At 48.0% G+C, this 26,457-nt stretch overlaps 8 protein-coding genes across 8 annotated transcripts; 2 read left to right on the forward strand and 6 right to left on the reverse strand.

Moving 5' to 3' along the window:
- Positions 1–182: 182 nt before the first annotated feature.
- Positions 183–1,466, reverse strand: EDB93DRAFT_837719 (uncharacterized protein). Its single transcript, XM_041457653.1, has 3 exons — positions 850–1,466; positions 550–783; positions 183–424 (listed from the first exon to the last, which is right to left on the reverse strand). Exons 1-3 carry the CDS (start codon positions 1,290–1,292, stop codon positions 418–420), a joined length of 684 nt encoding a protein of 227 aa, XP_041303599.1. The 5' UTR covers positions 1,293–1,466; the 3' UTR covers positions 183–417.
- A 2,281-nt stretch (positions 1,467–3,747) lies between these two features.
- Positions 3,748–6,383, reverse strand: EDB93DRAFT_1305774 (amino acid transporter; the record flags this gene model as incomplete). Its single annotated transcript, XM_041454749.1, has 18 exons — positions 3,748–3,853; positions 3,933–4,071; positions 4,136–4,202; positions 4,260–4,304; positions 4,357–4,408; positions 4,460–4,558; positions 4,608–4,717; positions 4,769–4,796; positions 4,848–4,862; positions 4,914–4,923; positions 4,979–5,079; positions 5,134–5,313; positions 5,366–5,506; positions 5,560–5,621; positions 5,671–5,732; positions 5,780–5,793; positions 5,850–6,178; positions 6,227–6,383. 18 exons carry the CDS (start codon positions 6,381–6,383, stop codon positions 3,830–3,832), a joined length of 1,635 nt encoding a protein of 544 aa, XP_041303600.1. The 3' UTR covers positions 3,748–3,829.
- Positions 6,384–6,571: 188 nt separating this feature from the next.
- EDB93DRAFT_1254416 (uncharacterized protein) lies at positions 6,572–7,871 on the reverse strand (the record flags this gene model as incomplete). The annotated part of the gene is made up of 4 exons (XM_041453608.1): positions 6,572–7,097; positions 7,150–7,412; positions 7,452–7,555; positions 7,616–7,871. 4 exons carry the CDS (start codon positions 7,869–7,871, stop codon positions 6,572–6,574), a joined length of 1,149 nt encoding a protein of 382 aa, XP_041303601.1.
- Positions 7,872–8,730: 859 nt separating this feature from the next.
- On the reverse strand, positions 8,731–10,182 carry EDB93DRAFT_1107241 (WD40-repeat-containing domain protein; the record flags this gene model as incomplete). Its single annotated transcript, XM_041447702.1, has 3 exons — positions 8,731–8,872; positions 8,974–9,024; positions 9,080–10,182. The coding sequence occupies 3 exons, from the start codon at positions 10,180–10,182 to the stop codon at positions 8,731–8,733; spliced, it is 1,296 nt and encodes a 431-aa protein (XP_041303602.1).
- Positions 10,183–11,146: 964 nt separating this feature from the next.
- On the reverse strand, positions 11,147–12,630 carry EDB93DRAFT_1339720 (uncharacterized protein; the record flags this gene model as incomplete). Its single annotated transcript, XM_041455431.1, has 6 exons — positions 11,147–11,751; positions 11,801–11,859; positions 12,041–12,144; positions 12,198–12,277; positions 12,354–12,554; positions 12,604–12,630. 6 exons carry the CDS (start codon positions 12,628–12,630, stop codon positions 11,623–11,625), a joined length of 600 nt encoding a protein of 199 aa, XP_041303603.1. The 3' UTR covers positions 11,147–11,622.
- A 1,734-nt stretch (positions 12,631–14,364) lies between these two features.
- Positions 14,365–16,692, forward strand: EDB93DRAFT_1232349 (Alpha/Beta hydrolase protein; the record flags this gene model as incomplete). The annotated part of the gene is made up of 16 exons (XM_041451300.1): positions 14,365–14,554; positions 14,615–14,718; positions 14,777–14,835; positions 14,893–14,959; positions 14,999–15,229; positions 15,277–15,298; positions 15,347–15,418; positions 15,476–15,557; positions 15,613–15,823; positions 15,876–15,907; positions 15,958–16,188; positions 16,250–16,270; positions 16,327–16,334; positions 16,388–16,517; positions 16,563–16,584; positions 16,642–16,692. The coding sequence occupies 16 exons, from the start codon at positions 14,365–14,367 to the stop codon at positions 16,690–16,692; spliced, it is 1,533 nt and encodes a 510-aa protein (XP_041303604.1).
- A 2,444-nt stretch (positions 16,693–19,136) lies between these two features.
- On the forward strand, positions 19,137–21,456 carry EDB93DRAFT_1305844 (major facilitator superfamily domain-containing protein; the record flags this gene model as incomplete). Its single annotated transcript, XM_041454750.1, has 12 exons — positions 19,137–19,570; positions 19,624–19,812; positions 19,868–19,961; positions 20,012–20,125; positions 20,175–20,490; positions 20,538–20,545; positions 20,605–20,637; positions 20,693–20,817; positions 20,881–20,969; positions 21,020–21,109; positions 21,155–21,221; positions 21,274–21,456. Exons 1-12 carry the CDS (start codon positions 19,331–19,333, stop codon positions 21,454–21,456), a joined length of 1,548 nt encoding a protein of 515 aa, XP_041303605.1. The 5' UTR covers positions 19,137–19,330.
- A 2,208-nt stretch (positions 21,457–23,664) lies between these two features.
- EDB93DRAFT_1171983 (uncharacterized protein) lies at positions 23,665–23,817 on the reverse strand (the record flags this gene model as incomplete). Its single annotated transcript, XM_041450374.1, has 1 exon — positions 23,665–23,817. A coding segment is annotated over one exon (153 nt), but the record flags the coding sequence as incomplete, so codon positions are not given.
- Positions 23,818–26,457: the final 2,640 nt, after the last annotated feature.

The raw sequence follows: 26,457 nt of genomic DNA on the forward strand, positions 1-26,457 counted from the left end.
TCAGGGGTGGGTCGACGTGAGGGGAGGGGAGGGGGACTACTGGGGGTAGGAGTTGAGCTAGCCGAGGAGTTGCGACTGTTCTCGTTTCCGGCCCGTCGTGGAGGGGGAGGAGGGGGGACGGTCAGACTTGGCCGTGAAAGAGGTTTGTGTGGGGGAGAGATGCTTGCTACACTGTCACTTGAACTGCTGATGCTGTCTGAGTGTCCGCGGGAACGGCTTCCACGAAAGGTTATTGCCGGTGGCAGTGATATCTCAGAAGTGTCGCATTCGTCATCAGAGAAGGGACTGTGTCTTGATGAGTTGGAGCTGGTATTATCAAATAAATCATCGCCGTTGTCAAAGAGAGCAGAGCGATGGGGCGGTGGTGGTGGAGGACGGCGGAGGGTCCCAGTCGTTGGTGGACTAGGTGCAAGAATGTTAGGTTCTGAATGGGATGCAAGATTGTCATTATGCGGAAGGGGTTTAGGTGCGGAGTGAGGTGTATGGGAAATTAATGTGCTTCAATAATGTTAGCGCTTCCGTTTCGAATGCGAAGCTGGCAATACTCACGAGAAACGATTTCTAAGAGAGGCGACACCAGTCATGCGGGGTGATTCGGGCGCGTCAAAATATTCGTCAGACGGAGTGTCTTCCGGGCTTAAGACTGACTGAGGGGATAATAAAGCAGGTCGGTGCAGGAGTGGAGGGGTGGAGTCGAGGACGTTTGGTTCGCTTTGAGTCAGTAAAAGGGAAAGCCGTGGAGCCGGTTTTATTGTAGCTCGATGTGGAGTAGCAGCTGCGGTCCTAACAAGGGTAGCATAGGGAAAGATTTATGGGATTGGCGGGCGATGACATGACTGAAGCACTTACGTGAAACGTTCTCTCAATGATGCCACTCCACCGCCACGAGGAGTATCGTCATCGTACGTGTTGTCCTGGCCAGACACTAACAAGTGTTCTGGACTTGCGCGTGGTGATCTGAGAGCAGGTGGTACAGGTACAGGTCTCAACAATGGGGACGCAGCAGGTGATTGAAGTGGTTTTTTGGCTGAGCGGGAAGGGGGAGGCGGTGGTGGTGCACGCTTTTGGCCTGGACTCACATCAGAGTTGGGCAAAACGTTGCGCAGCTCACGTTGTTGTACGCGAGAGTCCGAATCCCTACACTGCCGGCGAGGGGATGTAGTAATAATTGGGTTGTTTAATTTGAGTGGCTTGCTAGCTGTGTTATCCTGAGCAAGCTGTTCGAATCTGCTCTTTAAGCTCTTGATGGAGGGAGTAGGTGCAGACTCGATTCCAAGTTGATCCTCGGCCATGACGGATCACCTGAAATGAATGAATCTTCTTGACGTCCGAGTCCACCACTCTTCGGAACCTTGTTGAGCGTCGTCTTCAAACGATTGATGAGAACTACTACTAGCAGTTCGTCGCAGCTGTCGGCGTCGTCGAACTCAGTTCGCGAGTGGGACCACCTTCATGAAAGTAATTAGGTAGCTGCCAACAATATTACTACCATTTTTAGCCGCTCACACCTAATTTTGATTTATCCAGGGAACATCTTCCTTGCGGCGGACCTTGCCTCACACATGTCTGACAAAGGCTACATACACGAAGACTACCCCGGTCATTTTTTCTCTTCCGGAAGGTCAAGACAGGTATTAGGATTTACAGTAGTAGTACACCATATAAGTCGTTGGACTTGGAACCATCTCCCGCTAAGGTCCATATACCCACTGGTAACACAGGACCCCGGCCCACGTCACTCGTGGCCCGTAGGTTCAGGCACGAATTGAGAGGCACGTTCCACACATACAGACATTGCGCCTTCTTCAGGACATTGGTGGTCGCTGTCGTCCAGGTCGGGACCTCGTGGTGGCTCGGGACATGGAACATTGGCCCTGTTTTTCAGGCCTTGCTAGCGTTCCATCCTTTTCGTTCCTCAATGCTCGCCGGGTCCGGAGTGGTATCGTCACAAAACGGTCAGCTTCCTCGACCAAGAGGCTCAAAGAGCCGGGGTCGCGAGCACGAGTAAGTCCGCCCCAGTAAGTCCGCCCTAGTTTAACAAAACAAACCTAATACAGTGGCGACGAAAATGCATTCGTGACAAGGGAAAGAACTGTCACGACCCAGCTCATGGGAAAATCTGAGAAATTCCATTTCTTCACACCTATGGTTGCCCCCAAGAGTGTTAGCATCAGCTCGAGACGCCATGCGTCGCTGTTTTGAATGCGCTCATCATTCGATGATATCACATAGAGCCTCGATGAGTTTATCTGACGCTCGACGGTTTGTTCCTTTGGAGTGTTCCAAGACTTGCAGCTACCGCAACTACAGAGCACGCTGTGATCACCAAAACAAAGGCATTGCGAAGGGAAGCAGCAGCGAATCTGCATGCAGAAAACGCGTGGGGCTTATGATTCCACTTCCACGAAGAGCATCGACCTCGTTGTTTCGGAACGCTAAGTTGAGCAGGATGGCGGTGGCGGTAAAGGTGCATGCTTGTGGCCAGGACAAGTGTGATGAGACGATCAATTCTTTGCTGTCAGAAGTGCAAGCTGGTGTTCTCCTAGGCAAGCAGCTCGAATAGAAAGAGCAAGAACAGACTCGATTGCAGGCTGAAGCCATGACAAAGAAGTGACCCTTCCTGACGTCCACCACTCCTACTATCCGATGAACCTGTTTGAATGCAGTACTCACTTCAAGTGTCATCGTTGCACCCACGTATGTGGATTAAACCGATGTGCAAATTCCACGGGAAAATATTGTGGATGAAGTTGAGGCGAGAAAAAGAAGATACTAGTTCAGGGCATGCTGCAAGGCCCCTGGCACGTGTGTTGTCGACAGCACGAAAACAGTTGCGGACAATTGTTGCACCCAAATCTTAATGCATGATGCGTGGGCCACGAATGCAAGTACGTGGCTTCAACGTTTCAACCTGTAGGAACCGGACGTCCCTGACTCCCAATACATGCCATTCGCCGAGTCCGAGTTACTTTAATTACTTAAAAATTGGACCGCACACTGCAAGTGATACAATCATTCACTCACAATTCATGCTGACGTCCTAGCCCCCACCAGCTATAGTTCACAAACGCCTTTCGATCAATGGCAATCATCGATCTCTTCAACGCCGAAATCGCCCAACAAGTGATACACAGCTTGGGCGGGAAGCAGCTCGTAGACTCTCTGATCACCACCATCGAGCGTCTCGCGCAGACGACGGACAACCTCTCCTCAGACGCTAGTACAACCATCACATCTACTACCCTGCTCGTACAAAACCTGACCACCACCATCGAGCGCCTCACGGAGAAAACCGACGCTCTCTCCTCCGATGTTGGTGCATCTTTGATGCTGCTTGCAGAAAACCTGATTGCGACGACGAATGCTCTGGCGCTGGACATGCATTACCTGCTGCAAGGCTGCATCGCTCTTGTTGCGTTGCTGTGCTTGTTGGCGGTACTTGGCATCGTGCGCTGGTGCTATGCATTTAGTAGAGAGCTTGGGGGTGTTAAGCATCTCAAGACCGCGTAGACTCTTTTGCATCGGGTCGAGTCCTTGGGGCCAGTGACCCCATGTTGGATATGTTTCGTCATATGCGTCTTTCCTTCGTATGCAGGTGATGTGGTGCGCTGGCATATTATGATTCGGACACGTACCATACCACGTAGACTTACACATATTATCCATTCAGTTTCACCACTAACAACACTATCATGATTGCGTTCGTCGATTCAAGCAGAAAAACTCATGTTACACGAATACCACCTCAATAACACCGCTACAACAACATCGCACTAAACTAATGCAAATATTAATACCAGCTTATCAGCACTTCCAATCAATCCCCAAATCACTGAGTTTTCTTATTCGAAAACTTGAAATAAGATCCGTGAGCAAAACCAGGAGACACTGAATGAAAACAAGCAAATATAGAATAAAAAGACAACACTCACTACAGTGACAAAAGTTCCATCGTCCAATCGTTCCTTCCTCGGTACAAGCTCATAGCCAAATACTTTGGGCAGTATGATTCGCCATGCAGCCCAGTACAGCACGCCTACGAACATGACAGCAATTCCGACAAGGCAGTACCTGTATGACAAGCGAGGAATAAGAATAAGTGACGAGTGGATAAGTGCTGGTGGAAGAAGCATACAGGTAATATGGTAGCGGTGGGGTGTCACCGACGCCATTGGCTGGTTCCTGGAAGGGAGCAACGAGGACTGCGTGGAAATTTGGTCAGGGAAAGAAAGTGTTGGAGTTGTAGATGAATAACTCACGGAAGGAAGCAGCAGCCAAGAAGAATACAGCGAGAGGCCACCATACTACATCATACGCATTAACGTATCACACAGAAAGAGCGACATATTTGCTCACCTTTGGATGGTCGAACAGCATCCGGTTTCTTCCATCTCAGATAGAACAAAGCCTGGTAGCATCAATTGGAAGGAAACACTCGAGAAAGAGATGAAAGAGTTACGATGACAATAAAGAAATTGATAATCTGCTGTGGGTACCCTTCGACGTCCAAAATGAAGGGGTAAGCAATGTTCGGGGGAGGCGCGATGATGACGATAACCTACAAAACCAATCTCAGATTGATATTACAGTTCTAGGGTAGCACTTACAGAGGGTATCAAGTGGATTATCAATCCCGGAAGTGGGGACTTCCCGGTGGGCCAATTTGAAGCCCAGAATTTGTTTCCGAATGGTAAGGGTATCCCTTCCTTTGCGAGCTCTGCGATGGGGGCATGAGCTAGGTAGAATTACGATGCCTGGTAAGACGAACCTTGGTTTACTCGTGCTGCCGCAAAAGTCTACATGACAAGTCCTTGAGCCACATATTTCCATAGCATCCCACAACTTACCGAAGTGATGACATTCTATGGCCCATTATCAAACAGGGATCATGATACGAAATGTATAGGACTCACTCCAATAGCGCTGTCATGAAGACATCGAGTCAGAAAACCCTCGAACTCACGACTGTCGAGCTCACCTGAGGGCAATGAAAACCGATAGTGCGCGCTCCGCAACGGAACCAAAGACATTCCCGAAAAACAAAGCAGCGACAGTAACGCCAGACTCATCAATCTCAGTCTATCGATACTATTCAGTATTTCGTTCATGATGGAAATAAAAAGAAGTTCTCACCTTGGTCGCAGCCGAGAAATAAGCCACATTTGCAAGCAAGTACAAAATGGTGCATATACCAAGACCGAGCGGACCCGCGATCTTGAGCGTCCTCACTGGTTTACGGACGTCGTTCATCACGTAGTTCACGTTTGACCATCCTTCATATGCATACAGAACTTTAAAGGTAGCGGTTGCATACTGTCAAGACCATAGTCAGCACATATGCGTTTAGGAATATCATTGAACATACGTCGTTGCTACTCGTGGAGCTACCCGCGAACGCGTTTCTGAAATTATAGTATGGATCCGCGACGCGGGTTTTACCAGAGAGAACTACCCAGCCTGTGACCACAACGAATACCAGAATTACGATCTTGAATATCGAGAGGAACTGAAAGGAAGGTGTGGATTATCATGATGGCGCAGAAATAAAAGTTTGCATACGTTCATTACCAGTACGCCGGTCTTAGGGGTCAATCCATGTAGAAGGGTTACGAAGAATATGACTAGAAGCCATGAAACGACCGTAGTATGTCAGTGGGGTGGTAGACACACCTCCAAGTGCAATTCCACGCTCATTCCAACGACCTGCAGATTGACCAGCGGCAACCAAGATACTACACAATATCAGTCAAGTCGATTCATCGAGATCCAAGATACGCACTTGCTAGCGAAAACCTTGACGAAGCAGTTAAGTTCCAATACTGAATACATACACCAAACAAGAGACTGACAATACAATTGCTCGCACTAAATCCGAGTAATATAGCGTTGGCAGCAAATATTATTGTGGCGAGGTACTTGGGTTTTTTGTAGACGGCCTCGAGGTATACCTTCTCTCCGCCACTTCGAGGGAACATGGTGCCAAACTCGAGCCATATAAAGAGTCCACAGAAGCTAAGCAAGAAACCGAGGACCCAAAGCATGAGGGAAGCGCCGACCGAACCCACGCTGGAGAGGATGGAGGATGGAGTTGAGAATATACCGGTGCCGATGATCTTTCCAACGATAAGGAGAGTGCAAGATGTTATACCAAGATGACGACCCATGCCTCCGGCAGCATCTGAATCATGTCAGACGCGCAGGTTGAAGGAATAGTGAGCAACTGCACCTTCTTCAAAGGTGAGTTCTCCAGGACTCAGGTCAGGATCGTCGTTGGGTAGTTTCTGAATGTCCTGATCATTTTCGCCGAGCTGTGACTTGGAAGCACGGTCATCCTGGTCCTCTTCCTGCTGCTTGCTTAATTGCGACCACCAAGTAGTGGACATTCCTGTGGATGGAGTTGGCTATGAAATACATGATATCAGAGAGATAAAAGGGCGCAAGAATTGCGCAAGAAGGTGCTCACATGTTGTAGATACCCATGTGGTATCAAAATTTCAAATTAGAATTCCTATCCTGGCATTACATGAAGGCGTCTTCGGTTCGAAGACGGGTACCTCGGTGAGCGTATCTGCTAAAAGTCACGAGACTTGGTGGAATTGGTCCACGCCACTGTATCGTATGCGCTAGGGGGCAGTGATCGTAAGCTTGACATTACAAGTACGATTATTGTAATGCGTGTAGCAATGTATAAGAAAGCGGTGATCACTACAGCTAATCTCACAACCCAAACATCATGGGCGAATTCAAACAATATGACCGCACCAAATGTCAGAAGAAGAGGTACTGATGCGGACGCTATCACGATGGAAGCCACACGCCATAGCACCTGCTCTGTGTGCCCCCAAAACAAATAATGCCAGCCCAGACAATGCAGTCCGCCGTATATAATGGCACTGAAGCACCCAAGGAAAAGTGTAATGACATGATTACGATCATGACGATTATCATCAGCATAGCCACCTAAAGACGGGATCCGACGTGCTCGGACAGCCCAGGGAGAAATGATGACAGCAGTGCCCATAAGACTCCTCAAGGGATAGATGAGAAGGATAAGGTAATCATGCCAGGCATCCAAGGAGAAAGCTGGATTTATGTTTCTAGAATGTGAGAGAATAAGAATGACTTCAGAGGAGAATATCGACCACGTACTCATAGGTTAATACTGTCGGAGGCGCTTTTGTTTTATTTTTCCAATGGATGAAAGAAGGACGCCGTACGTCCTTAGGCTTCTTCCACCATAGGCAAAAGACCATGCAGGCGAGAGAAACTATAGCCAGAGTGTCGATCTCGAGAAGGGTTATGGGAAGGTGCTGGATGTAACGAGCGACAAGCTGGAGGACGAACCACCCCAGCTGCAGAATAGCAATTCCTTTGGATAATGCGTCACCTTTACTGCGACCTTCTATGTCTGCCTACACGATGTCAGGTATATCCACGTGTCCCTCGCGAACGAAGTACTCAAGTTCCTTGGGTGTGAGAGTAGCTCGTGGCTTGTTATCGCAGCAAAGTATGAATCCACCCATCCACGAGAAAAACCCATGCGTCACCGTCCACTCTGTGAGACATCCGTTGAACCAAGTTAGTCATCGCACTGAAATGCCAAACAAGTACCAACTTCTAAAATCGCGGCCTGCAAGATGCGGAACATTCGGATGTGGACTGTTCCTCCCATCTGAATGTGATGTTAAGATTTCGCTAAGCAGCAGCGTAGTTGTGCTCTTTCCCATATCTGGATGCTTGCTGTGGGCCTGGTAAAGTTGTACGCCAAAGACATCACTTTCTTGGAAGGTCTTTGCAGTATCACGAGCACTTAGAAACTGTATTGTGGCCCAGGTGACCGTGAGTTCTGGGGCGATCAGCGCCAGAACCATGATGAATAGGCGACGAAAGAAAATACTTATCCTTTCCTCGTCCATACCTGGGATGTTTGGGTGAATCGCGGTCCAAGTGCATGCGAATAGAGTTGCAGCGCAGTTCCAAATGATGTCCCACAAGGTTCTGGTGTCACGGCTGTGTGGAGAGTCCGTTACATCGAGTGTAGGGGTACTAGTACAATTGAAAGGCGGTAATGCATAAACAAATGGAATGTATAACAGTAAGAGGATAGCAGCGGAAGTTAACTTGGGTAGGAGGGCCATGGTTCGGTTGAGAGCGCAATTCTATTCATTCCTCTCCTCTCTTAAAAGGCATCAGTGAACCAATGAACATATAAAAATATCATAGTTAACTATATATCAATGATCATCACAACAGTCTCCACAAATATGGCGATGGGGGATCATCAGCCAGGCAATGCAAGCGATGGCAAGAGATCTGATGTATGCAGAGAATGAAAGGTGATTAAACACGAACAAGGAAGAGTGGAGCTAACGAGACTGAGAAAATGAAACATACTTGGTAACGCAATATTACGAGGTAGCAGGCTGAGCAGCGGAGATGATGGGAAGAGAGCGGCGCGAGATCCGTCCAAATGCGAGGCAAAAGTTGCTCCAACAACCATGATCTTCTTGAGCAGGCTGTTGTATCGCTGCCTGTGCCTGAGGCCGAGGCATCGAGTGTGGCAGCGCTACAGGCTGTGTTATCGTTGAGGATGACCGACCAGCCAGAGCATTAGTGTTCACAGAGGGTCGCTTTATCCAGCGCCTCTGAAGAATCAGTTATGTATAAGTGCAGCAGTACGAAGGACAGCTAATAAATTGTTTACCTTTATTTTATGTGTGGCAGTGACTGTTACAGACTGTGATCCCGAGTGGCGCCCAAAGTAACTGCGTTTGGGGCGTTGATGCAGCTCAATGGACCCACTTTCTGTCGGACGACGTCGAGAAGGGATGAGAATATTCCAGAGGTGGCGAGCGGAACATATGTGAGCATTCTGGGAACGACGAGGTGAGCCAGGTGGTGCCGAAGGATGATGTGACTTTGAATCATCGTCGTCAATACTTGTACCGTCTACTTGGGAAATACGAGGCTTACCTGAAGAAAATTATCACTCTCTGACTGTGTAAAAGGAATTGTAGCATCGACCTGTAATATTTCCATGAGCATGAGAACCAAGATAGTCAGATGCAAGAGCACTAACTTCGAGACAAGATGACGGTGGCGACTAAGGACAAGTTTCCTGCTGTGTAGCTTGTCACTCAAAATTATGGTTGTGAAAGCACGTACTGGAAGTTCTGGAGCTATCTCTTTTACCACCCACAAAGTGACTGTGTTGTTCGTTCCTCCATATGCTACGTATTTGCCATCCGGAGAGAATGCCACACACAAAGGGATCCCGTCTTCTTGATTAAATGGCTGACCGAGTAGCTGACGAGACTTTGTATCCCATAGTCGTGCAATGCCTCCTATGCCCACGCATGCCAGTACATTGTGTTTGGGTGAAAGCGCAACGGAAATTAGCGGATGAGTGTGCTGGAAGCTATAAAGTTCTGTGCCTGAGCTACTGTCGAAGACGCGTGCGAAATGACCCAAGGCGGCATACAGCTTGATCCCGTCTAACGACCATACCACAGACCACACATAGTGCCCAAGGTCTCTGATGGGCTCGACGACGAGCTCGCCTGTCTTTGAGTCCCTAATGCAAATCGTCTGATTCTTCCCGCCTGATACGATTTTGTCGCCTGAAGGTGAATATGCAAGTGCAAGTACACCATCCTGCTTTGTTTCGATCGGGCCCACCTCGATTTCTCCACTTTCAAGTGCTTTTCGAATAAGGATTGTTCCGTCCTCGGATCCGCTTGCAATATGGTCTCCGTTGGGAGACCACGACAGTGACCGTACCAGCTCCTTGTGACCTGTCCAAATGCCTTCAATCATCTCTCCCTCAGTGTTCCAGCGTTGAACGCTTCCGTCGTCCCTCCCGCATGCAATCGTCCTCCCGTCCGGTGAAAGTGCCAGCGCATGTATTACTCCGCCCTCACTTGACCATGGGTTCCCAACAAGACGTCCTGTGTCACAGTTCCACTTGTGCATCCTGCCGTCCAACGATCCACTCACGATGTGGACATTGTCATGCAGGAAGACGAAATCCAAAATTTGATTTTCGTGGCCCTTGAATCGTTGCCTTGGAGTTGGGTTTTCGTGTTGCATCGGGGGTTGATTCTCCTCGGTGGTCAGCATTGCAGGGGGTTCAGACACAAAAGACGTATTTTCCTCGATAGTCGGCATCACAAGTGGTGGCATAGTTCGTTACTGTAAGTCGTCTGTATGTTCGTTCTGGCTCTGACACTGTTCATGATTGAAAATAGCGGGAACAGTTGCATAGTACTCACCAGTTGTTCTGCTGGTTCCTTAATGGTAGCCAGCCAACAGCAAGGCGGGTCTTGCATGCACTGCAAGCATGGATTCCACGAGGCAGCGCTAGTATTTTAATTGTAAGAGGTTCCATTCTGCCACGATGTACACTACGTTCATACGATTATTTGCTCAATCCCAATCATGTTGTTATAGCGAACATCTCATAACACATATGGATACAGACGCAGTGACTTTCAGCTGCCAACATGGCTTCTGCCGTTCATTTGTCATTTGAACTTTGCTTGAGAGCCTTCATTTCCAATCGACTGGGTTCGGTGTTCTCTTGATCCTGTGCGCTCTTTAAAATCAGCTGCATAATATGACTATTGTTCTCTTCTGTCGAGGTTCTGCACATGCATGTCAGCTTTGTCACTGTGTCTTGCCTTGACTTCGATTGTTTAACAACCCCAACGATATGTCGATCTTTTCTGATGTCCGTAGTATGCAACGCTGAATTCCTCTGTAGAACTCGTATAGCTGTAGTATTGTATGCAGCACTCTGCCGTTCACATTTTCAAATCGCATTTCACAAGTAAGCGCTTAGCGTTCTGACTTGCCAGGATCTTTACTTTCATAAGTAGGTCCATTGCCGAAGGGATAAGCAGTCTTGACAAACATAGCCTTCACGTTGATCCAACTTGGAAGGCTATATTTAACTCAGCCGCCGGTATAGTAACTCCAACCAGCTGGGAGGTGCGGTGGTCCACAAAGCATGGGTTCCACGACTCCAGCGCTAGTATAACCGTGACATATACCATTTTACCACGATGTCCATGATCTTTTCCTCAATCCCAACTGCATGGTATCATAGGCTAAGCAAACACGTCCTTATAACACACATGAATATGCCCCGGGATACAGCAACCTTCGATTGTCAACGTGACTTCTGCTGGCCATTTAACTTTGCTTCAGAGCCTTTATTCACAATCGACTGAGTTCCGCGTTCTCCTGTCTCGCACGCTCTTTTACCCGATCAACTGCATCATGATATGACTGTGATTCTCTTCTCCAGCTGAAGGTCTGCACGTCCTAGCTCCCTTGTCTCGACTTTAGTTATCCAACGATCCCAATAGTATGTTGATCTATATCTGATCTCTGCATGCACCCAAAGATATAGATCAGTTCAATATGAGCGTTGTTCTACAGATTCACTGAGTGCTATTCTAGAGCTCACATATCTGGCTCTTAGTTTCCACCGCTCTCTCATTCAAAAATTTCAAATTGAGTTTCGAACTTGAAGCGAATGGTTAATGCTCTGACCTGACAGGATTCTCACAATGGATGGAACTGTTTGATCAATCGCAGGTGCTGTCCTGAAGGCGATAGTCAGCGAGGTTTGCAATAGATTGCATTCGTCTGCTCAGTATTCAGGTGGGCGTTTTTGCAGCTCCTCAGCGCGTAGTAAGCCTGATAGATGTTTGACGAACACAAGTCCCTCGATGATGTTCGACTAAACTGAGACATAGTCAACGATTATTAAGGTTGCGATGCAGTTACTACTCACCATAGCAAGTGGGAACCGGAGAAGCATGAACCATGAGATCGCAGGGAAGAGAGCATCGGCTGTGAGTGGTCACGACGAAAACACAGATGCGGCGGCAAAAGAACTAAACGCCAGAATTACTTGTTTGTTAGTCGTGAGCAACGAGTCAAAGGTAGGGAACACGCAAGGGATACTTCCCAAAGCGTTGTATTGAGAGCCTGACGCGCAAGGATGAATACGAGTTACTCTCTCAAAACTGACGTGTACAGTTAAAATGCAAATTTTCTTCTGTATCTTGCTCTAAGCCATTGCGCACATGCAGAACGCGGCGGATGAATACATATTCCCATGCATGAAACTTAATACTGCACGAGTAATGATCGTCAATGAAATTCTCTGTTGTACGAGCTTGACATACCTTTTAATATTGGCCAAAGGCTTGTTCATTAGCCTCGTTCGCTGGTCGCAACTCAGACAGAAGCTCATCATCCGAGAAGGCTGTACAATGATACAAAAGCCAATATAATCTGACAATAGCGTAAGACTGATTATTACAGAGAATGATCTGCCTCACCTGGAATAGTTCAGAGATTGTGATCAGACCATAGATGCATAGGTCTTGTAGCCTGGTCGCATCGACGGACATCAAATTTACGATATTTTCAGATGGCCGACTCCCTAGCTCATCGCTAGAAAGCACGAGAGACTTTGCGTACATAACAGTTACCAAGCCAGCGCGAATACTCATGCATGTCTCGAAACATATTTGAAAGTACTGTTGATATTGGTGAGTACCATGAACACGATCACATTAGCCAGATTACCTGGTGGAGAACAACACTTTGCGACATGGATGTCATACAAATGATGATAGCGATGACACTTGAGGGCTCGAAGCAACAAGGAGGTAGCCACGCTTTGGCGCCCTGATAGTTCGATATGTATGCCAGGAGCTATCAAAGTAGAGATTACAGAAATGCAAGACTATCCTGCAAGATTTTTTAAAAATGCAGCACCCATATACGGGCCATACGGACGCGCTGCAAAAGACTTGGTCGGATAAAGAGAAGCTTTTTATCAACATTGTACTCACTATTTCTCCAGAGCGCTCTCCAGGTCGTTTTTAAGATTCTCTGGCTTGTCATGGGGAAGCAAAACAGGCTAGTCGTCCTCCTTTGAACCTTCTGCATCAATGGCGTCAACCACCTTTGCTGTGACCATTTGACTTTCCGCTTTATTCTTGACTGAATCATCAGGGCAAACGCACTCTAGCGTGTGTGCCGGGAGAGATAGGTTCGACAGCCCATGTTGAAAAAACCACGAAGAGTCCCTCCGAAATGTCATCCTGCACGAACGACTCGGATCTGGTCGATATTACGAGGCCGACAGTGTAACAAAACCAAAATAGTATGAGAATGGTTGATGATGACCATGTCCGACGATGGTGAGTATCCAGGACGCAAGTAGCGCGAGTGGTTCGAGGACGTAAGGCCACACGACCGATGCTGTTTGCTCGGGTGATAAGACCACGAAGGGGTTGAAGGAAGAAGACGCGACAATGGCCAGTCACAACAAAGCCTGCCCACCAAGTGGACACGAGTCAGGCACAGAAAGCTATTGGAACTCACCAGTTTCGCCCACAATCTCCCGCGAGACATCGTGGGATGAAAGATATCACAAGGCCCAAATTCTGCATGTTGCCGCCAGAAGAGGACGCCTTTCTCAAAGCAAAGAATTCACGAAGCTTCGACACGATGGACCATCCTTCAATGTCCCGACAAGATGCTATGATGTGCGATAGTGGCTATTGATGGAGAAGCTGTTGATGGCAACGAACCTGGATAACCTGCTGGTCAGTGATGGTTTTGAGGGCTATTCATGATACTCACGGATCTTGCGCAGGCGATACTGGCAGTCATGAGGCTTACAAGTCAGGAGGTATAAATCGAAGCTGTCCATTCGAGTTCACCTAATTTACAGATCGATCTGCCGCCGAGCGATGTGGAAAAACCAACAGATAAGTGACTAATCAGCCAAGTTACTCAATCCAACAGGCCACCCAGTTGCGCGACCGGAAGAACCTGTTTTGACCAACTTTTGAGCCGCGCACGAACTAGTTAGTATTAACAGGTTTGTTATTACCATGGCCAACAAAAATCGACCCTACAAGGCTACGCGCATCGATCGAATCGTATCTTGTCTTAGCGACGGAAAAAGGTAGATTCCTGACGACCAGTTGCTATATGCCACCCAAATCTGAGCGGAAGTTATCAAAGCGCCAACTTACAGCACATAAAGACACTGCTATAAGTTGTCTCTTGATCACGAGGTTGAACAAACTTTGTTTGAAACTAACGCACGCGGAGTCGGCTTACCGCGATGCAACGGAAAAATCCGGGTCCACGCAGGCAAGCAACTTGGATCAGATTCGGCGTACTTACTGCAGTGGTACTATGCATGTACACTCAATTAGCTGCTTTTATCAACTTCTAAATAAAAGGCCTGATCTACTACGATACCAGATGTGACTCCCCATTTCCCCTCACAAACTCAAGGTGACTCTCTCTTGCTCGACAGTGACGGTGATGCGTCTTCTCGCCCCATTCGCAACTTTGCTCGCGGTGGGCGTCGCTAGCGCTCGCAGAATGACCAAGCACGAGATCGGTGAACGTCAACTCGAGGCAGCAAAGCGTTGGCAGACCAGCGGCCCTCAAAGTCGGGGCGTAATGCACAGTGGCGTTCAGAATATCACATTCACGAATCCAAAGGCCTCAGGTGAATGAAGTGCTATCAGTAGACATCTATTACTAGTACCTCTGATCTATCTTCATCTAGAATTTTACGTCGATGGCACATCCCTCCCTCTTGTCGACTTCGACGTTGGTCCTAGCTGGGCAGGTCTTCTGCCCATCAGCAATAGCCCTAACGAGACCCGTCAGGTGTGTACATGCGTGGCAGTAGTTTATACTAGTCCTTTTCTTACGTCAAGGACATCAGCTTTATTTCTGGTTTTTCCCTCCTGGCCCCGAAGGGAGTCTTGATGATTTAATCTTTTGGTGCGTCATCAGAAGTGATGTGACGTTCGCTGCTGATAAGACATTTCATACCTGAAGGACGAACGGTGGCCCTGGTTGCTCCTCCCTTGAAGGTTTGCTGCAAGAGAATGGAGCAAGCCCCCTTGTTGACTGTAAGGCTTGTTTATAACTGAAATATTTACAGCCTTTCAGTTGGTCCTGGGGTCAGGCCAAACCGACGGTGAATCAACAGAGCTGGACCAACCTCTCCTCCGTCCTTTGGGTGGAGCAACCTGTCGGAACGGGATTTTCCCAAGGCATCCCAGACGCACAGAACGAAGAGGATGTTGCTACTCAACTCGTCGGCTTCATGCAGCAGTTCCTTAAGGTCTTCTCGGAACTCAAAGGTAAAAAGTTGTATTTAACGGGCGAAAGTGTAAGTTCTCAGAGAGTCTGGTAAAACATCGTTTTGACTGTATTCAGTACGCTGGAACATATGTACCTTGTGAGTCAGAAGTCATTTCCTCTGAACGTGACTTAAAGACCAATGAAGATATCGCAAATTATATCTACGAGAATCCCACTCAATTGGACCTCTCGCTGCAGGGGATATGGATCAGTGACCGTAAGTAACATTCTGACTTGGTTTGTCTCTTCTCAAGTGTTTATACATGAAGCTCAGCTTCAATCTCATGGGACGTGGTGCAAGAGGAGATTCCTGCAGTGGACTTTGTGAACAAATACGCTGGTCTCTTCTCTTTTAAGTCTGTTCATTTCACTAAGATCTAGTTTGTAGGTCGCTCACTGATTAATATTTAGTCAAACGTACATGGATTACCTCAACGAGAAGGCTGCGACGTGCAATTACACTGGCTACATGGATAAGTATGTCACGTACCCTCCAACAGGTCTTCTTCCCCTTCCAGGAGACTCTATCAAGTTTGCACAAGGTTGCGACGTCTGGCATGACATTTTCAATAATTCATTGATTATCAACCCCGCTTTCAATGTCTATCGCATCTGGGACACTGTGAGTCAAAGAGGATTTAATGAGTGCTATATTGACTTCTTCTCTACGTAAGTATCCAATTTTATGGGATGTCTTAGGTTTTCCGTAGGCCATTCGATTCTTGACTCAATGCAACTCGGCTGACGGAGACCTAGAGGGTCATTCCCACAGACGCAGTCTCCTATCTACTTTAATCGAATGGATGTCAAGGAAGCCATCCACGCACCCATTGACACCCAGTGGTCGGAATGCTCCAATATCAAAGTCTTCCCCAACAAAGACAGCAGCTTACCTCCTGCCTTCACTGTATTACCGAATGTCATTGAGAAGAACCAGCGGACCGTCATTGTGCACGGTCTCGCCGACTTCGTACTCATTGCTGACGGGTATGGCTTCGTTTTCGACCCTCAATCTTCGTATATTCTGACGCACGGTTCAATGATTTAGAACCAGAATTGCCATTCAAAAGTAAGTGCTTCCTTGACTGCGACTGTATCACTGTCATTGACAGGATTCATCTGTAGCATGACCTGTGCGTGACTAGTAATTTTGATGCACGCTACTAATCACTCATTGTATTCAAAGGGAGTGGTTTGCAAGGATTCCAGACACCTATTGCTAACGACAGCTTCATCGTCGATGGCGTGGGTGCCTATGGCACCATGCATTCGGAGCGGGGACTCACTTATTACGAAGTAGCATTGAGTGGACATATGTGAGTTCAATACAATACGCAGGGTCTAGTGATTAATTTCTGTAGGATTCCGCAGTTTGCGCCAGTGGTAAGTCGATGATGCTGACGTGCAAGTGTGCCCTAACGCAGGAACTGATGATTTCAGGCAGCCTTCCAGATTATGCAGTATCTGATGGGCTTTAGGGACACGCCTTAGATAGCTACTTGCTTTTGTTCTACATCATGAAATATTGCAGGCAGAGTCGAGTTGTACTTGCCAGTACTTTATGTGGTGGATGTTCCATGTTGCGGTTTCAGAAATATCGAGTATCGTGATGGCGATTGTTCGGTGACGCCAGCACTGACGCGGTTATATGATGCCTCTTACTTTCCTTTGAAACAGCTCTTTGTGTCTCGACTGCGACCCCATCGTGCTATCGTACCTCAGTCCTCCTTCGGCCCTTGGTACGCTCTCTCTCCTCTATCATACATATTCATACTCACAATGCTTAATTTTCATTACTACATTATTCCAAATGTTCAGGCAAGGTATGTGGTGTGCAGCTCAGATTCGGAGTTACATGGCATCCTACTGATACACTTATCTTTTTGTCACTACTTTCATCTTGCCCGCCCGACGACACCAGGTGTTTCTGGCTCTTCAAGCTAAGATCAATACTCTCGATTCGTTAGGCAACTAACTTTGCCTTGATCTCCAGGTCTATCAAGAGCGAGCTCCCATCAGACTTCACATGTATGTATTTGTCTCACCGTCTTCTTAACTTACCTCCTGACCAACCTTGGACACGCCCAGGTTTCGAGGGAAGCATCCAACGTGCACCAAGGTCCATGAATGATTTAAGGACGCCATGAATGTGCAATAAAATGTACAATTCAGCTGCTGACCTTTGTAGACGTTGCTCGTGGCGTGGACAGGATCTGGGTCCTCCTAACCCTCTTCAAACCGCGTTCCTTGGCCACATTTTTCCGGGCGTTCGACTTTCCTCCACCCTGCTCGCCTCCTCAGTATCTCCTCGGTCTGTTGCACCGGCCCGCACCATGGCTTAGGCACGTCGACTCAATACTCTTGTAGTATTAGGGCGCGAGATGATAGGGTAAATCTTTTGACCTGCCGCTAACATCGCGCCCTCTTCAGGGCATTGATGGTGGCCGTCATTCAGGTCGGACCTAGTGATGGCTTGGGACGTGGGCTGTTGGTTCCAGGTATGGCATCCTCATGAATAATTCTGCTTCTTCGATGACGAGAGCCTATGTTGTCTGCACGAATAAGCCGACAGAATAATACAGATACACTGTCAACAACCTTGCATCGTGGACAGAATAAGCAAGGATCAATGCAATCTACTGTCAGGTTCTAGGAAAAGTGAGTACCTCCATTTGCTGATGTTCCTGGTTGTCCTCGAGACTGTTTAGTATCAGCTCGAAATGCATTGGATAAGCTCGTTTCATCCACTGTTATCGCAGAATCTCTCAGCATGCGACAGTTTGTTCCTCTGAATTTCACACAACAGCTGGATCAAATACGTTGCACTCCCTGCAACAATAAAGGTGTGGGCATCGTTATCACTTGTTCATCATTGTTTTCACCAAACCCAACTCGGAGGTTGAAAATTTGACAGGAAGCGCCCAGGCAGACTCATGGGTTTGAGGCGTGGCGAGAAATCAGCGTGAGCGCCGCCTCCACGAGGAGCATCGTCTCTGTTTAATTCCGGGACGCTGACAAGTGCCCTGTGTTTGCATTGAGCAGGACAGTAGAAGCGCACCATTTGTGGAAGCGACCCAGAGGGTAGAACACTAGAAAATTAGATGGTTCGACGGAACGTGGATGAGAGTTAGATTCAATGTGACGGTAAGGGATAAAAGGTAGCAACGGCTTCACGAGTCCAGACAAATGACGTCACAACAGACCGATGTCACACAGATCGGCGTATCCAATCAGCAAGCCGCATACAGGCCACATACATACTGCTTCCAATTTGGCCTGAGTCACAGGCAAGACATTCCTATGCTAGTCCCAAGGCAGAGAGTACGCACTGAGAACACATGTACGTACTATACGATTCTAGTAGAAACTTTGACTTAAATCTGAGACATCGTTGGTACATTTTGTATAGTAACGAGTGAAAACGTCTCTAGTCTCGGCAGCGCAAGAGTCAGAGTACTGACCTCACCACGCTCAATTTAGAACGTCTCTGGATGGCCTGGGGTGTTGCAAGTCTTTATCTAGGGTCCACTCAAACAGTGATTAGGTGAGACGGCAAAGTCTGTATATGGTAATATGTCGGAGTTTGAAGCCATTGGTACCCCCCGAGCGCAGCCTAGTGGGTTAGAAGACAGATGACGCCTATCATCCCGAGACATGTATTGATTTTGAAATTCAACCACAGGCCTCAATTTGAGCACCATCTGTCGCGGACTTTTATTTGGCTGCGTCACGGAGTGTTCAGATTCGAACTTGTATTTAACAACTATCTTCCTTTGTCTATGAAGGTTTGCCCAGGCGCTGATACTAATCATAGTATAGTGCACCTGTTAGTGACAAGCGAGAAAGGTCGATGAGGCGGGGCAGTGGGCGAGAGGCACGATGGTAAGCTCCTCATTGTAATGGGCGTTGCAAACAGTAGAGGCTAACTGCGTATAGGTGATGACACTGCTTGGCGTTATGACATGCAACTGGAACGGGAATGTCCTGATCCGATTACCGGGCCTGTCATTGAAGTATAATTGCATAGTATTGTAATACTTGCTCAGTCACCCTCTATCTATTTAATCATCAGTCTGTCGCAGGACATGTCTTATCTTTTTCTCGTACAAGCTGTCTACAGCGCTGGTCTATGTCGGCCTCTCCTCCAACAGCAGCGGTTGAGAACTTCAATACGTTTGTACCAAGTCAAGATAATGATAATGTGGACGAACGACATCTTTCTCACCTTCACGGCGCCTCCGCGATCATAGACGACAACCTCGAGGACAAAATTCTCGACCACCTCCAGCAGTTAGAGGATGAATGGCAACATGACCCAGTCAACCCCAGGAATTGGTCTCCGGCCAAAAAATGGACAGCCACTACAATCGTCAGTCCTTCCATCAGAACTAGATACTTAATCACATTTTAGCTTCCTGTCAGCTTGCACTCTACACATTTGTGACTCCGTTAGCAAGTTCTATCATGGCACCTGGATTGCCTGACCTGGCCGTAAAATATGGTATAACTGATCCAACAGTCACAGCCTTGACTCTCAGCATCTTCCTTCTGTCATTTGCTATCGGTCCTTTATTTACCGCACCATTGTCTGAAGTATATGGTCGCGTGTGGGTGCGTCCTCCTCTTATTTAACACCAGTGGAACTGTCTGCCTGAATCAGTTCAAGGTCCTCCACTTATCGAACCTCTTCTTTCTTGTGTTTAATCTTGGCTGTGCTTTTGCACCCAACACTTCGTCTTTCCTTGTCTTTCGGTTTCTAGGTACGTCGTGGAACCCCCACTATTGAAAGCTCGCTTATGTTTTTGCAAAGCTGGTTTCGCGGGGAGTGCACCCATTGCATGCGGCGGAGGCGTCGTTAGCGACCTCTTCTCCGAACGCGATCGTGCCTCCGCTATGGCACTATACTATGTCGGACCCTTGATAGGTACATTTCACATCTGCATCTTTACGCAATTTCACACTCATCTTGCCAGGTCCCGTTGTCGGGCCCGTCATAGGAGGCTTCATCGCAGAGTCGGTCGGCATACAATATGACTTTTATGTTGTCGTCGCGATCTGTGGCGTCGCAACAGTGATAGGCATTCCTTTTCTAAGAGAATCTTATGCACCAATCATTAGGCTTCGTCGTGAAAAAATGGCCACGGATCTCGAAAAGGCACCTGGAGGACACTCCACCCTCACCACACACCCCATGAATGAATGGGTTTACTTGTGGATCAACCTCAAACGACCCGTCATACTTTTGACCCGTAGTTTTTTATGCTTCATCCTCAGCTTATACGTGGCTCTGTAAGTTGTATTCTATATCACGCAGCTAACTAATATCATTCGTTTAGGATTTATGGTGAGTACTTTGCATCCTGCATCGAGTTATGCTGGATGTGGACTAAGATTATCTGTCAGGTATCTACTACTTGATGTTTTCCACATTCCCAGGTAAGATCATATTGTCCCGATGACACGAGGTCAGATATTAAAGCCTTGCACCCAGACCTCTTTTCGGAAGTATACCACTTCAATACCGGAATCGGAGGTCTGACATACATTGGACTTGGCGTTGGATTCATAATCGCCACCATTTTCGGTGCCAAACTTTCCAACAAAATGTACATACACGTACGTCAAGACTGTTTTTACTTCGGCTGCAGTAGCTGAAGTGCACTTTTTATCATGACGTAGTTTGCTGCAAAAAACGGAGGAATCGGTACGCCAGAGATGCGCGTGCCCGCTCTAATATTTGGTTCGTTGTTCGCCCCAGTGGGACTATTGTGAGATATACAGCTCTACTTTTGCTGTTCTAACTCTAATCCACGTTTAGTTGGTATGGCTGGTCTGCGCAAGCCAAGATCCACTTCATCATGCCCATCATTGGTACCGGTATCTTTTCGTTCGGATTAATGACAACTTTGTGGGTCTCACATCAAACCATTGTTCGTGGCTAACCTCTTTGAAGCCTCCCTATTCAACTATACCTCGTAGATACGTTTACCTATGCTGCAAGTGCAACTGCAGCGGCTTCTGTGAGTTGCCCGTACCTTGAATTTTGTCGGCACCCTTTGAACCTATCATCAGACGTTACGTTCACTATTTGGTTTCGCATTCCCTCTCTTTGGCCAACAGATGTTCGCAGTACTCGATTATGGCGGGGGAAACTCCCTTCTTGCAGGTCTTGCCATCATCATCGGTATACCATTCCCCATCTGGATATATTACGCTGGCGAACGAATCCGTGCCAACAGCTCCCTAGCTCGTTGATTTTTCTTTCTTCCTTTGATGTGAATTTACGACCGTGATGAGATTTTCATATCGTTCAACACGAACGATTTCAAGGACACTGCACGTAAAGTAGCAATAAACAAATTATTGTATTCATTCGGCTGTTGACATGATAGGTAGTTGGGCGTCATTAATGCTGCTAGCACGCCTCGTGGTGATTGTAATAAATCGATCGGCACTGAGAATTTGCAATGCGACGGAACTATAGAGGGACGAGGTCAGATGAGTTCTGGAACCATCTGGTATGTATGTACATTAACGGACAGTAAGGCACGCTTGGTGAGCGAGCGACAGGTTTAGCCAATACTGGCGCCAAAGTCAAATGGCAAAGACACTTACTCCGTATACTGGCGAGCACAGGTTCCCACTCATTTGTACACGATGCTTGGTCGAATCAGATGAATTGATGCGTGACACAACGAGGTGAGCTCGTTGTGAACGTGTTGTTGATATGAGAGCAGGCGGCGGCCTCGAGGAATCTCGAAAAGAAATAGCCAAAGATTCAAGCGACGCGACGTACTGTTTGTTTGCCAATTTCTTGAAGACCAAACAACTAGACTCTACGAGCGTCTAGAGCTAGAACGAGGTCAAGAGGTTCACTGATCCCACTGATGTTTGTGATCCCATGTGCGCGTCGTTGACTCGTAATTGGCTTGTGAAGGAGTTGCGTCTCCGTCAGTTGAATTACAAGTCCTGTGTCGACTTGGTCTTGGAGTCTGAGGATTCTGAGGATGAAAGCTTGCAGGAGGAGGTAGAAGGCTTAGCTGATGAGAAGGAGGACGATACAAAGACTGATGAAGACGAGGGCGGATGGTGAGCTATAGAGACATCTAAATGTATTTTGGTTGTACTGGTAAGTAATCACGCATTTGAAATGTCTAAAAATAACATGCCTCGTCCCTTGTTGCGGTTGGTTTTTGAATTTGACTGTCGTCCTCGATCTTCCACATCTCTGACCAACTCGCTCACCCTGGACCCAGCCTACGTATGACACACACCGTTGGTCTTATCCACTTTACCTGCTAGACAACAAATGGTACGAGGAGCCTTATCGAATGTATTGTTCAGCTTCCTGTGTGCTCCCCACTACTAATCCTCTTTTCCCTCTCGCAACATTTATCGAGCCCATTTTATTAAGATCTACTACGTCACCCGATACTGGCTTCTGGTACAATTCACCCTGCGTTCGTGAATGACACGGGAAGGCGTCGAGTCCGATCCTCCAGTAACAACTAACACTGACGAATAAGAAGTATTTGCCGTCTTCTTGTACCAAGAATGATAATGGTGAGTTTTATATGCTCGCCATAGGAGACAGAGAAAATTTTACACGTTTGTCCACCACAGACCTACACTTTGAAAATGAATATGAATCTTGCTAACTCGTGGTCCTCGAGCTGAACTCTGACATGAACCGCGCAGTTTTGATTTACTCAAGGATGCAGGCCACTGTTGACAGCTACCAGCGTAAACAGCAGAAATTCCAGAGAGTTGATTTGTTCCAAACCTCTTCGTAGACTCGCCTGTGAACGATGCCCTGCAGGAACAATTAAAACTTCAAGCCAACGACAACCCACTACTTCGAGTCATCGTGCCAGCCTGGTGGAATATGTAAAGAGCCATGGAAGAGGCATCGTCTGTCATGATATCAGCATGCAGTATGCCGAAGTTCGTTCATCGCAAATGATCTCGGACATGTGTCGATCAACGTGTCCTTGTATCTCTCTGTACATGTTAGGTCGTAACTACTGATCGCAAACATTTCGAGGGAAAGACTGCGGCTGCCATGAGAACTTCCAGTTTGAAAGGGATCTTCGCGGCTCTGACGGCGATGACAGGAACATTAATCAAAGCACCTGCAGTGGTCACTGAAGTACTGACACCTCAACGTTGCAACATCTGCATCAATTCTCGAGGGCACAAACGTCTGATGGGATTGGTTTTCGATACATGTTCTTACAAATCAGCAGCAACATTGGAGTTTCACCCAGTCTGTTTCAGCGCATCTTTCAGTCGGACAGCTGTAAATTCATGCTCGGTACTAGGTATAAAAATTGACAAGCAACGAAAGAATAGAATGGTGCACTCAATATTGCAATAGAATCATCATTACGTGGAGCTAGCAGGATTGGTGTTAACAACTGCGAGGGGACGGTAAAAACTAACTCACTCATCTCGGCAACTCGACTAGCGTGTTCCATGTGCCATGCGGCTCAAATCAAGCTCGACGCCTCCTCTCGGGATCACCATTGCAGTTTCAGGAGAATAAAATGGATATCGGGAAGCTGGAGGTACCCAGAAAAGGAGCCGATGATTGGATCCCATCACCCATCCATCAGCCTGCAGCAAGAAAGGGGTTTAATTAGAATCATGATGAGAGGGGGGTTCAAGTAAGTGAGCGGGGTTGGGCAGAGCGTGTTCCAAGCTGGACGAGAAGGAAATGAGGCGATTGTTAAAGGTGTTGGTTGGTATGACATGGCTTTCTTGGGTGGGAGGTGCGGTGCTTTGATGCAATGGAGATGCAGAGGAGTCTAGATCTCTTGACTCAGGGGCTGATGGCTGGACTTTCACTACACCCCATAGCCGCACAGTCTTATCCGGTGAACCAGAGGCAATACGAGTACCATCCGGTGAGAACGAGACTGACCAAACCGCGCCAGTGTGCCCCTCCAAGGACTCACCCAATGGCCGTCCCGTCGCTACATCCCACATCCGCACAGTCTGATCGTGCGAACCAGATGCGATGCAAGTACCATCTGGTGAGAACGATACTGACCAAACCACTTCAGTGCGCCCCTCCAAGGGCTCACCCAATGGCCATCTCGTCACTGCATCCCACATCCGCACAGTCTTATCCTCCGAACCAGACGCGATGCGAGTACCATTTGGTGAGAGTGAACCGTTCCAGTGTGCCCCTCCAAGGGCTCGCCCAACGGCTGTCCCGTCACTGCATTCCACATCCGCACAGTCTTATCCGCCGAACCAGACGCGATGCGAGTACCATTTGGTGAGAATGAGACTGACCAAACCGATCCAGTGTGCCCCTCCAAGGGCTCACCCAATGGCCGTCCCGTCACTGCATCCCACATCCGCACAGTGTTATCCGATGAACCAGATGCGATGCGAGTACCATCCGGTGAGAACGAGACTGACCAACCACTCCAGTGTGTCCCTCCAAGGGCTCGCCCAATGGCTGTCCCGTCACTGCATCCCACATCCGCACAGTCTTATCCTCCGAACCAGACGCGATGCGAGTACCATTTGGTGAGAACGAGACTGAGTGAACCGTTCCAGTGTGCCCCTCCAAGGGCTCACCCAATGGCTGTCCCGTCACTGCATCCCATATCTGCACAGTCTTATCCTCCGAACCAGACGCGATGCGAGTACCATCCGGTGAGAACGAGACTGACTGAACCCCTTCAGTGTGCCCATTGATTATAGCCTGAACGACCGTCCAGTTCAAATCATGGCCAGATGCTAGACGAATGCTATTCGGAAACCTTGCCGTGAATTTGCTAGCAATGGTGGAGTTGACGGGCGAGAATGGGAGCGCTGATACATACAGATGTGGTGTGCTGTGCAAAATCATGGCCCCGAACACTTGGATGAACCTTTGTACATCCATCGTGGTGGAACACAAATCTTCGTACCCAGAATGGCCCTGCATCTATGTATGAGCTGTTCATCCGACTCTGCCTCGTAGGCATGTGCTCACCTTCAGCCACTTGGCGACTAGTGGAAGCACAATAATTGCACCTCTGATTGCGTTAAGAATTCCGAGTGCTTCGATCCAGAACATCTGTCGCTCGTCGTCGAAGAATGATTTTATTTCCTTTGCGAGCTTATCGTCAAAGTCTGTTGTTTGAACATGCATGGCCCAATATCGGCAGGAATAGGAGAGATGTGGGGAAATGGATGTTTTGACTCGTTGAGGCAGCTCCGAGTCTTGAGAATTAGGGAGGTATGACGACTTCAAGCCACAGATATTGAAGCGAAGGCCATCTTTCTGGGCCATCATCACTCGTAGTGCCGCAAATGCAAGGTCGCGTTCTTGCGCCTTCGTTCTCTCGACGAGAAAGTCTCCGCTGGATGATTTGTCTCTTAGGAATTCTTGAAAAGTCGCATGAAGGGGTCGGATGGGGGTATATGAGTCGGTCATACCGCTGAGGAGGGATCCCATGTGTTTTATTACTACGTCTACTTCGTAATGGTCGTGGTCGTTCGGGAATTGATGCCGCATAGCATTCAGTGAAGCTAAAGGGAGGGTTCGGATGTGGCAAGTATTTGGCCCATCACAGAACGAAACTCCGCTAGTGCTTCTAGGTACTCGTTATCACCATACCGATCTCGTGGCCAGATCTCTGTCAAAATAAGCCGATGCATATCATACAGTTTGTTTGTCCACTTCTGAGGTTCACGATTCACAACAGTTGCAAAGCGTGTCCTTGGTTTTACGCCAGGAAGGTCCGCCTTAATGTATTCGCATGCAAGACGTGCCCACTCGAAAAGTCCATCGGCTTTCGCAGCGAGGCTTGCAAACTCCTTGCCCCCAAAACGTGGCAGCCCTTGTAGCTTGTCAGATACAAAAGCACGGATGTCGCGCTCCGCCACATCTGCTGAAATCTTGTCCATGGACAATCGTAGAATATGATCAGCACCTTCAAATTCCTTTTCGATATCATGAAGCGGGCGAGAGGTGACGAGAATCCGAAAGTTGGAAGGGAGTTCGGCGATTTGGGGAAGTCCATTGTGCTGAAGTCTACCGGCAAGTATGCTGAGGAGGTTGCGCCGTGTCTCTACTCCGCCGCTCTCATCTAGTGCGTCGATGACGATCAAGACAGGCCCTACGCTTGACCCAGGGAACTTCTTCAGCGGTTCCATCAGGAGCTTCCGCCACTGCTGGATGATGTCCATCGTATTCTTCAGAGCGTTTGCATTCTTGACCGCATCCGCTAACGCTCGTTTCATCCCCGGATCGCG

Source organism: Suillus bovinus (genome assembly GCF_016758785.1).
Source record: "Suillus bovinus strain UH-Sbo-P2 chromosome Unknown EDB93scaffold_73, whole genome shotgun sequence".
NCBI lineage: Eukaryota > Fungi > Basidiomycota > Agaricomycetes > Boletales > Suillaceae > Suillus > Suillus bovinus.

Coding starts and splice junctions, on each gene's coding strand:
- EDB93DRAFT_837719 (XM_041457653.1), bottom strand. CDS start 1,292: ATGGCCGAGGATCAACTTGGAATCGAGTCTGCACCTACTCCCTCCATC. Junction 784..849: donor TCATTGAGAGAACGTTTCAC/GTAAGTGCTTCA, acceptor TACCCTTGTTAG/GACCGCAGCTGCTACTCCAC.